The 17,077-nt window shown below is 40.3% G+C and overlaps 1 protein-coding gene and 1 long non-coding RNA gene across 3 annotated transcripts in view; one reads left to right on the top strand and one right to left on the bottom strand.

Annotated features, from left to right (window-relative positions):
• The window catches only part of b4galnt4a (beta-1,4-N-acetyl-galactosaminyltransferase 4a), a 284,111-nt gene that overhangs the window by 256,588 nt on the left and 10,446 nt on the right, over positions 1-17,077 (top strand). For both annotated transcript variants that reach the window (XM_039663140.2, XM_039663139.2), the window contains exons 9-14: positions 3,250-3,316; positions 9,939-10,082; positions 10,295-10,404; positions 11,281-11,381; positions 11,926-11,999; positions 15,491-16,778. In XM_039663140.2, coding sequence (XP_039519074.2) covers positions 3,250-3,316; positions 9,939-10,082; positions 10,295-10,404; positions 11,281-11,381; positions 11,926-11,999; positions 15,491-16,778 — 1,784 coding nt within the window. The remainder of the gene's footprint in view (positions 1-3,249; positions 3,317-9,938; positions 10,083-10,294; positions 10,405-11,280; positions 11,382-11,925; positions 12,000-15,490; positions 16,779-17,077) is intronic.
• The window catches only part of LOC148965037 (uncharacterized), a 73,469-nt gene that overhangs the window by 46,032 nt on the left and 10,360 nt on the right, over positions 1-17,077 (bottom strand). The gene's annotated exons all lie outside the window — the stretch shown is intronic.

The raw sequence follows: 17,077 nt of genomic DNA, 5'->3' as shown, positions 1-17,077 counted from the left end.
ACACAATACGAATACATGTATAATCCCACCCCTAATAGCTAGCATGATGCTTTCTAGATGACAAAGACAAACTTTACCAGTACTACGACACTATGACAAAGGTTACTTATCACTTAAAGGGTACTTATCTGAACTAATGTCATGATTATGTAACGTTACTGCCACTAGATATAAAGAAAATGCTGATTTTTCACTCTGTGCTATTCAATGACCGTAAAAAATATATGTGTTGTTATTGTTTACTGCTGTTCGTAAGTTAAAACGGCTTGCCATAGCTCATAGACTAGCTCCAGTGCTCATTGTTGCGTTGCTAAATGATAGCAACTCACCAGAACACTTCACCAACTCTCCACTCATTCTCCTCGGACCATGCATTTAACTGGCTTTGACGGCCATCAGTTCTTGGCGATTCTTCATTTGCCCTCTCACGTCTAGCAGGTTCAAAATTATACGGCTGCGGGCCATCATGCATGTTGGCTCTTCGTGCCAACTCTTCCTTATCTCAGTCAGTCGCCATAGTTCTAATACTAGGCTGAGGCACCCTTTCCTCCGCTTCTCTCCAACATGACATCATCACCGAATTGCGTAAAAAAAAATAAAAAAAATAAAAAAACGTTAATACCAGAAATGTGTAAAACTGGTCTTTAAGACCATTTTTGAGACATTTTAAAAATGATATACATATCTTGAGTGTTAATCAACAGTGTTTGTTAACCTGCAACTGACGGATTCATGCATCCGCCATGGTTTGTAGTTCTAAATGAATGTGGGCAGTATAGACCCCTTTTGTGCTTATGTAACCCCTACACCCGGGTCCCACTCGACCCGCTCCAAGCGGGCCTCGAACCCGGGTCTCCGGCATGAGAGTCAGGCGCTCTAACAAGGAGGCTAAAGACTGCAGCCCCTAGCGTCTGTCGCTAGAGCACCTATTGAGATCAGAGGAGTGAGGTTTACTCGCACAGCAACTACTAGCTGCCCTCCGTTACACTCACCCCCCTAAACCTCACTCTCATCCGGGTCACGGCACCAATGTAACCCCTACACCCGGGTCCCACTCGACCCGCTCCAAGCGGGCCTCGAACCCGGGTCTCCAGCGTGAGAGTTGGGCGCTCTAACAAGGAGGCTAAAGACTGCAGCCCCTAGCGTCTGTCGCTAGAGCACCTATTGAGATCAGAGGAGTGAGGTTTACTCGCACAGCAACTACTAGCTGCCCTCCGTTACACTTACGTCACAGTTACGTCACGGCGCTAGCTGGAGGCAAAACAAAGTGAAAACTGGAGGCGGCCAATACAAACCAGCACAGATTCGGCTACATAATAAGGAGCTTAAATTATTGTTACTATTATTAAATGTCATCTTGTTGTGTTGTTTGGTGCAAGAATTGATGAAAAATGAATATGCTGTATCTGGAATTTTTATTTCTAGAAAATATTCACATCATTAAAATCGCACTGTAATGTCACTCTTTACATTGTCGTCGTCTCGGCACTGGCTCGGCAGAACTGCGGATCATACACACAAGTCTTGTACAGGACCATATAGTTATAGGCATCTAAAGATTTATATGCCCTCAGTTTCTCTTTACGATCTGTTTCTCTATATGGTAGGTGTAGAAGTCAGGCCACTTAACCGAGGTAATGTACGTTAATCCTGTCAGATTGCCCATGCATTGAGTGAGCGTGTAGGCGGCTACGGGTCGGCCAATCTGGTTCCGTCCGTTAAAAACAGTGGTGGAATGTAACGAAGTACAAATACTTCGTTACTTTACTTAAGTACATTTTTCACGTATCTTTACTTTACTTAAGTACAATAAATAGTGCCTACTTTTTACTTTTACTTCGTTACATTTTGCAGCAATTATTATACTTTCTACTCCACTACATTTCTACAACTTCTGTTACATTTTCGTTACATTTTCTGATCAGTTTTTCCCTGCCAAAACGTAATCTGACCGTCTGTTCGTTGCACGTTTGTCTCACCAGTGACGTTTGGTTGCCATAGATACAGTATATCAACCCGGTCACACTAAATGCGTCTCACACGCAGTGTTTTTTTATTGTGCAACTCATACGCGAAAATTTGTTTTTACGTGCATAAGAAACACACCGTGTGTAATATATGTTTGGTTTGGTTAGGATTATGGCAAGCCAAGAGGTTCAGAATTACACCATAAATGAATCGCGTTTACTGCCAAACATATTAACATATAGTAAGGATAAGCATGATATTGCCTAATTGCAAGCTTGTTTCAGAAATGGTGACATTTTTTTCCATCATTATTGAACATCATTATAGGAGTAGGCTATTAGGTTGAATGAGTTAGAATTAAATGTTTTATTAATCATTAGAAAATAGACATTAAGATAATAAATTGTTATGCAAGTACTTTTACTTTTAATACTTAAAGTACATTTAAAATAAAGTACTTTTTACTTTTTACTTAAGTATGGTTGTCATTGTGTTACTTCTACTTTTACTAAAGTAAATATTTATCTGGGTATTTGTACTTTTACTTAAGTACTGAGATTCAGTACTTCCTCCACCACTGGTTAAAAATAACTTTTGGAAATAATAATCGCGGTCCTGGACACTGAGTGACCTTACACATTAAGATAATATCGTATTTTCTCCAGTCATTGTTAAAAAACAAGCTAACAATACTTGCTAACTAGCGTTAGTGAAGCGGCCAGAGGAATCTTTCTGCCTCCACCTAAGCTCCGCCCACAAAAAAACGTCACCATGTTTACCAACTGAAAATATGCCGCTACAGTGTTTACCAACTGAAAATATGCCGCTACAGTTTGCATGGATCTGCACTTTGGATTCTAACCGGGAAAGTAGACCATCCGGGTATGTTTGGAAAACTCATTTCAACATGCTACGATTTAGGACATACTAATTCTAATTTCGAATACTGTTTAGAAATAGATAGTATGCGAATTGGGACGCAGCAAGAGTATCTTTCAAAAGATTTAAAGGCATGAACTTTATAAGCTTCATAAAATCCTGTAACTGATTCTTCCACTAAAGCACTTGTTTTATATCGGTATCTAAACAGAACATTATTTCCTGGTGGACTGATGAAAACCTATGCCCTTGATTCCCATAAAACTGCCGATTTCAGTCAGATCTTATTATATAGATGTGAAACATGTATCACGCAGTCTAAGACTGGTCTGTTGGCTGTGCCAAATTAGGCTCGAGTTGATGTACTTTCTCTCTAACTGTTCCTCTTTGTCTTTATTACAGTGGCGCCCTTTCCTGCCAGGACTCAAGTATGAGGTCATTGACTCCGCCTACATCTCCTTGTACACAGGTAAACCTCCCTCTCTTGCAAACTCCACCAATTGGTCAAAACTAACCAGCATTGACGAGCCTCCGAACTGCCGCCACACCGTCATGCTTTGAGTAGTTTGATGATGTGACAGTTTGAACTTTAGTCTGTGATGGTTTTCTTTGAGGTGCTCAAGAAGTTTCACTGTGAACTCTTTATGAAACATACAGCGTCTCCGTGAGTTGTCGAGAAGGAAGAAAGTGGCTTTTCAGGGTCATTGAGATTGATGACAGTGACTTCTTCTGCCGCTGGTTTTTGTGTAGGGGAAGGTACAGTGCGTCCCGTCGGGCTTAAAACGACTAGATGTATTAGTCGCATTACACTTTAAAGTTATTTTCCGTGCCCTAAAGTTGTAAGTGCAGAGACTTTTAATAGCGTCCTACTGAGTTCACCACAAAATTGATGAGTTTAGTAGATGTAATTTGCTTTTAACACTTTTGGTTGCTGTGCCCTGAGGTGAAGCAAAATTGAAAATGTGCTTAGAGCTGTGACAAAGAGAGAAAGGGCACAGGAAAAAGAGCAAGGTTACGAAGACTCGGATCCTGCTCTCAAGGGGAGATCAGCCATGTAGCGCTAACATCCGTAGCTAGCATACCGTTGCCATGGTGATCATGCTGACCTTCAAGGCTAGCCTTTTGGAAGTGTCTTCAGAGCTTAAATGTTTTCAAGCAGTTCACTAAACACACACTCTGGCCTTATAGATTTTACATTCAAATTGGAAAAAAAAGATGTACAAATGAGATCTCCAAAATATTTAAATTGTTTCTCCTAGAAAGATGTGAGGATTAACTGTACTGCAAATTGAGATTATTACATAATTATCCTACTTTTTAGGTGGCTCTCATTACAAAAACAAAAAGACCTAAATAATGTCACGTCTTGAATTTCAGAAGACATCCCAGCAATTTCTCAAACTTTGCTCAGATTTGCCAAAATATCAAGGTCAACTGACCAAGGTCGGAGAACGACATTCGAACCATCCATCTACTCTTCAAACCAAGTGTTCTATGTGGGATTTTAGGGATGCTGGAGCCTATCCTAGCTCAGAACCTGATACGAACATGTCCCTTGATCCCTCATCTTTGTTGATCCTTGAACAACATTCCAATCAACCAATCAGACTTGAGGGACAAGTTTACAGTTTTTGTCAAGTTTAGGCACAGAACCAGGGTTAGATGCATCTACAGTTGTTCACATGTCGTTTCCCTGATTTTAGGGATAGGTTATGGGCAGGATTAGGTTTAGAAGTAGTTATATGGTACATTTTTGGAGAGGAATGTTGTTCCAGGATCAACAAAATATGCTGACCAGGAATGCATCTAACTTGGCAAAATCAGGGCGTTCCTATCCTAGTGCCTCGGGCCGAAGGCAGGGAAACGAATGGCCAGTTCAGTAGGACTAATTTTTCATAATATTAACCAATATTAACCATTAACCATACTTTGACCAAGTTCTCTGACCTCCCCCAAGTTTATTCAAGTGTTCTATTAGTATACTTCTTTTAAACTAAAAATAAGAAAGTATATTTTCTGTCTACTTTTTATGTACTTCTCAGAAATATACTTAAAATTGCACTTAAGTACACTTGACTTATACTGACTAAAAAGTCTAAGTATATTTGGCCTATTCTTGTACTCAATATGTTGTATATCTTATTATTAAGTATTCTAAGTGTACTTGGCTTGTAGTATTTGAGTTTACTCTTTTGATTGAGTAGCCTATTAAAAACTTTTTTTCACATAGTATTACATTAATAAGCTTACATTGTTTAAAAATATAGATTTATAAAGAAAACAGATATGTTTTAATTCTGAGTCTCTGAATTTTTGTGCAGGCTAGTCCGCTGGTAGAGTACATAGGAATTTACTTCAAATCTTCTTTACTCTTTCTTTACTCACTGACGGTGTTTTCACTGTTATACGGTAGGGGGCGCTGTTACACATCTTCTCTCCGGATCAAAACACATGTGAAGAAGAAGGAAAAACAAGTAGATTGCTTACGAAAATATAAATTAACACGATCATCAAACATTAAACCGCATTTAATTTCAAATCTGACTGAAGTTACCAACTGACATGTCGACCCAGGAAGAGGAAACGACTGTGAAGCTTTGGGGATGTTGATGGACTCGATCTCCATTTGGGTTTTGATCATCCTTCTAAATCCCATCTGGATTTTAAAAAGTTGCTTTTTTATGAAACTTACCCACATTCAAGGAAGGAATAATTGAAGACGGGTTGTTGAATTTATTAGACAAATAATGCACACACACCAGAAGTGTTAATGTGGCCACGACTCGAAACTGAGTAGTATTGATCTTTTAAGTTTACTTCTAGTACATTAATATTAGTATAATTTCTACATAAAGTATAATTAAAAATGTAACTAAAAATATCCCTGCCCAGTTGACTTAAGTAGTACTTAATAAAATGACCATATTAATTTGTTTTAAACTCTATGGGCCTGATTTACCAACAGCTTATAGGAGAACTCCGTCAATTTTAACATTGAGTTCATTTTATTGTACATTTGGAATGCTGTCAGTACAGACAAAAACGACAAAAATCGGTATTGCCTACACCTTGTTATCCTCTTTTTAAAATTCACACTCTGTTGAGTTCTATGAGGCAAGTTCTAAACCTGCTTTTAGCCTCTTAATATCCTAGCTCTGTCATTACAAGTGCACAGTCATGTGAGTGGTGTTATTAAGAGTGACCATGGTCAATCTGACTGCAGTAGATGTGAAAGATATTAATAAAAATGATGTTAATTCAGCCAGCTCACATACCTGTATTTACTTTCTGTTTTCGGTCGAAGTCCACAGTAGTCGATTGTCGAGTTCGCGTGCGCTTCAATTTTCTTTTCAAGGTAACATCGCCACCTACTGGCCTGGCATGAATAATACAGTGTTTTTTGTCGTTTTCGCGGATGCGTGTGAACGGGGATCATTTTGACAACTTTGTCGTCTGTACGCGAAAACGCAAAGGAAAAAGGCTTCTGTATTTAGTACATTGTTGTGTAAACAAACTAGCCTGGGAAAACCCAGACAACTTCCGGCAAATTTAGATTTGCTCTGAAAGTTAGTCTAGCAAAGAGCTCATTCAAGCCCATTTCCAATACGTCGAAATCTCGGCACCAATCAGAAACGTTGGGGCGGGCTTTACACGATGACGATACCGCTGGGATTTTGAAGCAGATTTTGTTGCCTACATTACAAAGATGGATGCCGCCATCGAACATCACTCGTTCGAATCAGCTATCGCGTCCGTTTTAAGCGAATTAAACGTTTATTTTTTGTTAAAAACCGAGCAAAGAACAACACTTGGAGATATTTCTCCGCCGCTCTGCATACGTTGTCTCCTTTATCGCTCTGATTGGTTTTAGGTCTATCCGCGACGTCCGTTGGTGATACCCCTCTGGAAATTATTGTCTATGACGCTTTGCCAGACCATAACTCAGTTACAACTGAGAATGGTCCGGTTTTAACCAGGCTATAAACGAACCCTAATGTGGAATGCCAAGGGAAGATGTTATCCGAACATATCGTTTGCCAAGCCACGTTATTTTAACGTGTGCCGGTTTTGTTAGTAGATTAGCCGCACTTGATTATCGCCTCTGCTAGGCTAATTTGCGTTGGTCATAATGGAAATGATCTGCGTCGGTGTTTGTTTTTTTGTTTTGTTTTTGGCACTCAGTAGATTACCAGCAAGACTTTTCTCTCCCATCTGTGCTTTAATTGTGTTCTCATGCTAATTTGACCTGTTTAGTAAATCTGGCCCTAAATAGAAATTTTCATTCGTGTCCATTTTTTATTTATCCTATGGAATTTAGGATTTTAGGATAAAGGAAGGGTGCTTAAAGGAAAGCTTGTTAGCACAAAAACATTCCTCTTGGTTGTTAAAACTCATGTAAACTGTTCATGTAACAGGTTCTTTTCTTTTGGCACATTTCGTTCTTTAGAGACGCCGCTGATGGAAGTGGAGGGTTGTGGTAAACGTGTCTCTAGGCAACAGGGCTGGTGGAAGCCATCAGTTCTCCTTAAAGACTCAGAGTTATGCTTGAATGCCTTGTGTGAAAAATTGAGTCCTGACAAGAGCTTTCTTGCATCAAGTGTCAAATACTATGAAACGAGTTCCCTTTAGAAATGTGATTGCATTGTACAAGGCTTATTTTACGCAACATAATGAAGAAACTCATTCATAGTTTGTCTGATGGGGGTGGATTGGGATTGACAACCAAAGGGTGTAAGACCCAGGAGACCTTTTGACGTAAGAAAAAGAGCAACTAAAATATTCTAGAAAAATAGAGCATGCCACCGCTGGCTATATGCCTCATTTGCATGTGTGAGAAATGTATATTTTGAACACCCAGTTGTGCTGTGGTGCTAAATAGCCTAGGGCCTGAATGGAAAGTTCTTGTTTTTTTTAAGTTTCACTACATTAGTGGCTTTGTAATACTAAATACTTGAGTATGTTTGATTCTTGTTTGGATTCAGCTACTGGTTTCTTTGACCTTTATGTGAACTCCCTTTGAACGAAACACAGAGCTTAAGCACTTCACAGTGTTCATCTCACACACATTAAAGAGCGGAGTGTGTGACAACAGCCACCTCTGCTCTCTCTTGCGTTTCAAGCGCACATCAAAGCCTGTCTCATGTGTGTGGAGGGGTCTTCATCTTTTGAAGGGTGGCACCATCATTTGTCACCTGGACGCTGTGTTGTCTCTGATGATGTGGAGTGACTCACATATTAGCCAGGCATTATCACTGAGTTTAACAGGCTGCATATTGGCATAGGTAAATTTGTCAAAGGTTTCCTGGATGGTTGCCAAGGTGTTTACTACACAGGGTGAAAAGCAGTTGCCAGGGGGTTGTTAGGTGTGTTCTTGAGAGAGGTTTATGTGGTTGCTAGGGCATTGTTATGCAGTTGATAGAGTGCTGATATGCAGTTCCTACAGGGTGGTTGCATAGACATTGCTAAGCGCTTGTTAATGTGTTCTGCATAGTTAATAATGTGTTAATAAGCAGTTGCCAGTTGTTCTGGATGGTTATTTGGTGGTTTCTTGTGAATTCTGGGTGGTTGCTAAGGCATTGTTAGGCAGTTGCTAGGGTGTTGTTAGGCAGTTCCTGTAGTGTTTTGGGAGGTTGTCTGGACATTGCTAAGTGATTATTAAAGTGTTGTTGGGTGGCTTCTAGGGAATTGATAGGCAGTTTGCAGTGTGTCCTGGGTAGTTGCTAGGGTGTTGTTAGAATGGTGCTTGAGTGTTCTGGGTAGTTGCTATGGCATGGCAAACGGTGTACGCATTTGCCAGGGTGTTAGGTGGTCTCTGTGTTCTGTGTTGCAGGGCATTTTTAGGCACTTGCTCTGGGTTTTTTTTTTTTTTTTTTTTTGGGAGGGGGGTATTATTGTATTGTTAGACAGTTGCTAGGGTGTTCTTGGTGGTTGGGGAGTTTTTTTGGGAGCTGCTATGCATTACAGTGTTGCAAAGCACTTGTCAGGGTGTTCTGGGTGGTTTCTATGGCATTTTTATGCACTTGCTTTTTTCTGGGGTTGCCTATGCAGTAAGGGTGTTGTTAGATGGTTGCTAGGGTATTTTTGGTGGTTGCTAGATTGTTAGTCATTTGCAGTTTTCTAGGAGTTTCTAAGCTGTAGGGTGTTGCTAGGCACTTAGTAGGTCGTTTTAGGTTGTTGTTGGTTGTTAGGTTATTATGGGTGCTTTATATGTGTTCTGGGTGGTTGCTAGGGCATTGTTAGGCAGTTCCGTATAGGGTTTGGGGTGGTTGTCTGAACATTGTCTGAATGTTGCTAGGGAGTTCTGGGTAGTTGCTATTGCTATTGTTTTTTTGTTTTTTTCAGGGGATTGCTAAGCAAGTGATGTACGCATTTGCCAGGGTGTTATGGGCGATGCAGTTGCTAGGGAGTTAGGATGTTGTCAATGTGTCTGTGGGGTTTACAGGTCATTGTTAGGCATATTCTGTGTTTTTTGGGGGTGTAGAGATAGAGTAAGTAGTTATTATTGTGTTTTGACGGTAGCAAGGGTGTTCTTGTTGGTTGGGGGGCCTGAAAATGAAACGGCGTTGCAGTGCAGTTGCTGTTAGTGGTTGTTAGTGTGTTCTGTGTGGTTTCTATGGCATTGGTTTGCACTTGTTTTCTGGGGACACAGTAAGGGTGTTGTTAGATGGTTGCTAGGGTGTTCTTGGTCGTTGGTAGTGTGTTCTTGGTTGTTAGGCTTTTGCACTTTTTAAGGGTTGCTAAGCAGTAGGGTGTTGCTAGGTTTTTAAGTGTTCTTGCTATGGCATTATTGGTGCTTTCTATGGTGTTCTGGATGGTGGTTAAAGCATTAATAGACAATCAATAGGGTTTTCCGGGGGTTGCTAAACAGTTGCCACGGCTCTTTGTATTTGTTTACTGGCCCAAGTCAAAAAGCCCAACCCTGATTCTCTATGATATTATGGTTTCTAGATATGTCCTGGTCCCCTCCTTTTATGTCAATAGAAACTCTTGTTCCATGCTGCCTTTAACAGTCTCTCTTTATAGTCAGTGCTATATATAAACAATAGCTTTTTATCCCCATTTATCATTCTCTTTTTTTCTCTTTGTGAAAGACGAGAGCAGTTTGAAGATGAACCATGTGGATCACATTCCTCAGACTCTGGCCAGCCACGGGCCGGTCCCAGCAGAGACCCGCACCCACAGCCAACACGGCGCCGATATGCTGCAACCGGACCCCCGCGACACCTTCTACAACAGTGAGCCTCTCTCTTTCTCTTCAGATCCCCTTTCTACTCACAGTTTATTTGATTCTTCTGTCTCTCTTTCTCTGTTGCTATTGAGTTTATGTCCTCTTACATTTATCTTTCTACTCTTTGTGTTTTGTATTTGCATTCTGCATGATAAATAATTCATTTGATAATGTTCCTCTGGTAATATTTAACTGCTTCTCTCACAATATTCTTCATAGTCCCCATGATTGACCCTGCTCATCTTGAAAATGTATTGCCCTCCTGTCTCTACTCACCAACATATGTGGTCAAAGACTTCCCTATTGCCCGCTATCAAGGCCTTCAGTTTGTGAGTATAATACACACATTAACGCACACATGCCAAATATTATAGCAGAAAAGGCTTAGTAATTTACTTGCACCTGTTGCCTTATTGACTTGATGCTGCAGTGTATTAAAACTTCCTGTGTGATTACTGACCCCTTTTGGCTGGCACATGTAATTGCAGGCATACAATAAAAGCTGATCATAGTGTCTGGGATGTTTGGAATGGTATACACTACCAACATGCTGATTATACTGTATTTAATTTACCGTATGCCGTTTTTTTGTTTTGTTTTTTGGTTGTTGTTTTTTCGGACAAGTTCATTTAAGTGGATGAAAAGATTCAATAAATTGAATTAGACTTCACAGTACTTCATATGAGAGTAAACATTATGAGATATTTGACATTTTTAACTTTTAATTAGTACTCTTGCATGGATTGACCATTTGCATCTGCAAAAAAAAAAAGGTGATATGTTCAATCAAAACACACTGTGAGGACTGAAATATATCACACAATGCAGTGTGCTTCACTTGACCTTCCATTTGCGATAAGTGAACTTGGAGGAAATATCAAAGGTCTGTTTCTTGACTCATTTTGTGATTTAAATGCCCAGAGTTTAGACATTTTACACAAAATTCGTTTAAAATAACGGTTTTTGATTCCTGAGATGAAAACTCTATACCACTTGCTTAATTAAGCAAGAAATACAGAATAATGAAAGTGTTGTTTAATGTTGCATACTACTTTCACATGATATTTAGGAAGAAGAAAATAGTAGGCAGCAAACACATCATGCCGTTATTACCTATTCTATTCTGAACAAAGACATACTCCACTGATCACTAGTGACATTTCAAGTTATTTATTAGGGTATCATGCCTGGTGTTTTGTCCGCAGGTTTATCTTTCTTTTGTCTATCCCAATGACTTCACCCGCCTCACACACATGGAAAGAGAAAACAAGTGCTTCTACAGAGAGTCGCCCATCTATCTGGAAAAGTAAGCTTGTGTATAGATTGTAGTGACATTAATGCTAATTCTATTCAAAGATTGATCAGCTGTAATTATTTAGAGTATATATAATGTACTTTAGGATTAATATACAGTATAGGACATTCTCAACCCATTTGACTTGACAAGTGGAACAAAATATTCAGCTAGAAATAACTTGATCAGGATTTGATTGGATGTTAGGCTTTGATATTAATGATTAGTATTTTTTCACGAGGCCACGAGGTCTAGATACAAAGAAATGCATTTCGCTAAAAATTCATACCGAAATATATATGAAATATTTAGAAATCTATGTTTTATTTATAACATAATAATAGTGTAAGACCAGCAGGGATATTTATCAACGAAGCAAGTTGGTGTTTTTTTTTTTTTTTTTTTTTTTTTAATGTTGACTTTAATTTGGATTTCTTGAAATGAAATGGAGCAGTGAACATAAAATAAATGAATAAATTTAGTTCTCTAAAACTAAAAACTGTATTTCTCTATTTCATGGACTTGATATTTCCCTCTCCATCTCTTTCTCCAACAGGTTTGGCTTCTATAAATACATGAAGATGGATGAGGAGGAAGATGACAGGCCATTCTTCTTCCCTAATCCTGATGGTGAGTTTGTATGTGTGTCTGTGATCAGTGATCCAGAAGAGGAATAACACTTCATTAGTGCACCGTTCCGTCACAAGCTGCTTTATTACAACATGGCAGACATATTCATCAGTAGATAATGGCCTTGGGTTGGAGCCAGAAATTAAATGAATGGCTGGAGTTGTGTTTATTTTCAAAGGGTTAAGGCCTGGTCACTCCAAGAGCCAAATTAAAATGCTAAACAAATTTCAGACTAATGTATTCATACCAAGACCAAAACAATAAACACTTCCCCCCGGATTGACAGACAAGGCTTAAAGCCTGTTTGAGTTGTTAAGCAATTTGCACTGGCATATCTTAAAATCTGTCAGTGTCATTGTTTTCTCTCAAATGCACACCAATAATGTTTTTTTTTTGTCTAAGCCACTTTTTCAAAAATCTACTTAAAAGTCCTAATTGAACTAAAAAGCCTAATTCTGGTTTAATCTCAGCCTTGTCTAAGAAACCAGGCCTTAGATTCATGGTTTAATTGGAAATATCCCTTCTGATAATACGAATATCACCCACTTTAACGCAAAATAACAGACGTACCTCAATGTAAAGAAAATATCACACAATACAAAAGTAATGCAATAGACTATGACAACACTAAAACACAATGCAATACATTATAATAATACTAAAACTCAGAGCAGTGATATCATTATATGAGAATTATTCATCATATAGTTATAATAATAGAGATAGACTCATAGTAATAGATGGTGAATTGTTGCTAGAGGGGTACAGCGTACCGATAAATTAATCATATTTGCTAATAACTCATTGGTAAATAGTGTATAATTTATCATAATTAAGATATAAACTATAAAAATAATAAAAGTTTATACATTATTGTTCTGTGCATTTTTCAAAATATTATATACAAATAAAAAATATTATGAGCTCTTTCACCGTCATTGACAGAATTTTCCAACAATCCATTTTTTCACTGTTAGAGGGCGCTATTACCCATCTTCTGAAAGAGTACAGAATCTCCTGATCAAAACACAGGTGAAGAAGCAGCAGAAACAAGTGATAGAATCATTTCTTATACACATGTAAAATAACGTTATCACCAAACAATAAACATATAAATCAAAACTGCCTAATGTTACAGAATGAAATGTCGACCCAGGACGAGGTCTGTATTTTTGATGCTTTACTGTGCGTTCACACCGGACGCGAATAGATAATCAAATTAGCGCCTACCGCGTTTAGTTATATGCTTGAACACTTTGAATCCATTCGTGCGTCAAGAGCAAAATTGACGCGTGTAAAAACAAAAGTTTGAAGCAAAATTTACGCGCGTCAGAATCGAAACCCGTTGGCGGCCATCTTTTTTTATGTTGATCGAGTATTCATCGAGAGAGACACCTCTGTGTATTAGGGGTTTCACAACTACTGATTTTTGCTAGTCGACTAGTTTTGCATAACAGTCGACGACTAGTCGACTAGTCGTTAAATGGTTTATTCTAGGGGTGTGCGACATCACGAATAGTAAATGTCTCCACGATCTGCTTTTGAAGAAATATGGTAGTAGTAGTATCGTGTTACAGTGCATTCTATCAGTTCTGGCGCCTCTGTCTCAACTGTACAACGCGACGTAGCCTACACATCACACGTTAAGGAATAGGTACGGGACACTGCAATTTACAAAAGTTCATTGTTTGCATAAGCCTTGCTGGTTAAACATTTAATTCATGCGCTGTTCTAACGTGCGCTTTCCTGAGCGCGCGGCATATCCCCGACGCTCACAGGCATTAGAAGCCTGTCAAACAGCGCCTGAATACTGGACTAAGTTATCAAGTCTTATTATGCTAATACTGTTAAATACACACAATGTTTACATAAACAGAATTGGCTATGTCTAAAGTGAAAGCAAACATTTGAGAGAAAATCTGCTGTAGGCTAATATGCGTCTATATTAAACACGTCGCGTGCTGGTCTAAAAGCGAGAGTAGTACTCGTATTTTCCGCACTATAAAGCACACTTAAAAGCCTTTAATTTTCTCAATCCGGCCTTTTCTCAAGCATTATAATCCGGAGCGCATTATATATGGATCAATTGCTCGCGCTCGTGTCCATCTTATGCCCGCTTTGTCACACGGCCAGTTCAACCTTGTATAAATCAGGTTATATGTGTCTCCCGCTCACGAGCGCTCTCTCTAACACACACACACGAACAGACACTGCTGTCAGCAGGCTGCGAATGTAAGTTACGTGACCGCCCCAGCGCGCTCACGCTTACTAAATAAACGCCTCACCTCCGACGCCGCGCACTCGCTGCATTCCCTTTAGCACATCTAGTGGATGCATAATGCAAACCCAGTCAAACGTTTGAAAAATGTTCTAAAATAGGTCATTGAAGGTGCGCCTTATAGTGCTTATAGTATATAGTACTGCCGCTTGTATTTAAAGTTAACAAAAAAAAAGATATCTATATGTCATCATTTTGTTTCCGACTAGTCGACTAAGGCCAACAGCGCCAACTAGTGGTTGTGACAGTCGACTAGTCGGCTAGTCGATGAACCCCCTACTGTGTATTTTCTCTGGAGAGCAGAACAGCGGCGTGGGGATCATCGTCGCCGTATTTGTGTCCAACCAGACCCTTCAGAGGCGAACCGTTTTGCTAGTTTCACCATTTGGTCGCTCCAGGAGCTTCGCCTGGATGTCGGGCGCTATCAGCCGTACTTCTGCCTGTCCCGCGGAGAGTTTGATGACCTGTTGTCCCGCATCGGAGCGAGGATCACTCTCGCCCTCATCCACATAATCTATCTTAATAGAGCCTAAAAGAGCCAGCCTCCAAAAGTCGTCATGTGATTTTTTTTTTCTCTCTCACGTCCAGACATGAACTTATGCACACATGCTGGTTGTCTTTACATCATAATAATATTTCATATAATCTAGATATGGAAAAAATAACATTCAATACAAAATGAACATGTCTCATATATTCAAATAAAGTTTTAAGTGATAAAATATTTGCTTTGTTGTGCATAATCCCACCATCCATTTAGTCATATTACAAAATTTATTGAAGCATCCAGATCCTTCACCACGTGAGCAAGCAGCTAGGCTCCTGATTGGTTAACGTGGCGTGAATTGACGCCAAAGTTCAGATTTTTCAACTCGGGCGGCAGACACGAATTTGCGTTAAACGCATGAATGCACAAATAGCACTAACTAAATCATTCGCGCTCATCAGATGCTCAATTCGCGCAAACTTTACACGCGAATGAGGCGTATTCGCGTCTACCGCGCCGCTCTCTAAGCCTCATTCGCACCGCAGGAATTTTGTATGCGCGTAACGCGTCTTTGCATTAATTTAACATTGAAATCACTCGCGCTTGGCGCGCTATTCGTGTCTGGTGTGAACGCACCATTAGGGGTTGTTGAAGGACTCAATCTACTCCATCTATGTTTTGATCATCATGCTGAATCTGATTAGTGTTTTTGGTGTTTTGCTTTAGATTTTCTTGAAGAAGAAGAGGGGGCAGATCCTGATGATGAAGCACAACTTGTTGGAAAGAAGACTGTCCAACCTAGTCAATCAAGTCACACTGTAACCACTTCTGATAAGCCTGTCCCCACAATGCTGAAGATAAACAAGGTAGAGTCAGACAACCCAGCTTTGAGGAGAGAGCACAGGCACTTTTTCACAAGTGCAAGGCAAGTGGTCGCGGCTCAACATCAAGACACAGTAGAACAACAAGACACTCTAGACCATCAGGCTAAGGTAGGGTTACCAATAAGTGAGAGTGTGGTGCAAGGTCGTTCTCTCACTTGGGTTCAAAAAGACCGCCAGGACTTCAAAGAGGGTCGGTCAGAAGATCGTTCTCCCAAAATAAGCCGTTCAGCTTTGTTATTCCCACCGAAATCCTCATTGGTAGCTCTCAACAGCCGAGCCAAGCAAATCCTCGGCAGTCCTGCCCACACCGTCCCTTCCCTAGTTAACAACCACGCTCATGACAACAGCCACAATTCTGGAAACAGCCACACCAACAAGGAACACAAGAAGGAGGACAACAAAATTTACGTCACAAGACCTCGACCAGCTAGGGAGAAGCAAAGTCCTGTTTCACGCCATCCTAGAGAGGTCTTCCCTGGCGTTTTCCTGTATCAAAATGGCAAAACCACAAAAGTGGTGAACCTCAGTGCCAAACCAAAGCTCGGCAAAGGACCTCTACGTGCATCCCAGTTATTTGCACGGTCTCCTCTGCAGGAGAACAAGGTCTTTCCAGCTAACCCCAACTTCAGCAAGCCCGCGGAAAATCCCGCGGCCCCAAACAGAGCAGCAATCCCGAGCCGTTTTGAGCGGAGGATACGAGGCGTCTGGGAAAAACACCATCATTCTCTGAGGCCCATCACAACTGCTCGACCTCCTCCTGCTCCCACCCCTCCATCCAATAACTCCTCCGAGAACGCGCTTCCGACCAAACCTCTCCACGTCACTTCCTACTTGCACACTTCCGAGATTACCGAGTCCCAACAGCAGCGGCCAGACACGGACCCTGAACCGGAGGAGGACGGAGGCCTATCGGAGTATAGTTATGAGGATGTGGAGCCTCGGCCTGGGTGGGCAGAGGAGGCCATTAATTGGCAGAGGACGTTTTCCGTCAACAGCATGGACTTTGAGACATTGCGCTCTGACTGGAACGATCTTCGGTGTAACGTGTCTGGAAACTTGCAGCTGTCCGAGAGCGAAGTGGTGGATGTGCTTGCGCAGTACATGGAGAAACTCAACGAACGCAATGGAGGGTGAGGCTCACAGCAGTATTTTAGTTTCAGATAAATCGGTACTTCAGACATTATACATTTGTATTCACGTCTTTGTTTATTGTTTCTGGTTTCTATTTCTGCTGTTTAACTTTACAACTATTTGCCGATATGGCAGACTGATCTCATGAAGTAGCGTGTGTATGACACGCCAATTCGTATTTCCATTTTTGGCGTGCTATCAAGACGCATAATTGCTTTTTAGCGTGTTTATGAACGCTTATAACTTAACTTAACGTTATATAAATATATGACTTACCTCAACCCCGTCCCTAAACCTA

Source organism: Pimephales promelas, chromosome 25, assembly GCF_988280905.1.
Source record: "Pimephales promelas chromosome 25, fPimPro1.hap1.1, whole genome shotgun sequence".
NCBI lineage: Eukaryota > Metazoa > Chordata > Actinopteri > Cypriniformes > Leuciscidae > Pimephales > Pimephales promelas.
This window is presented reverse-complemented; position numbering and strand designations above follow the sequence as displayed.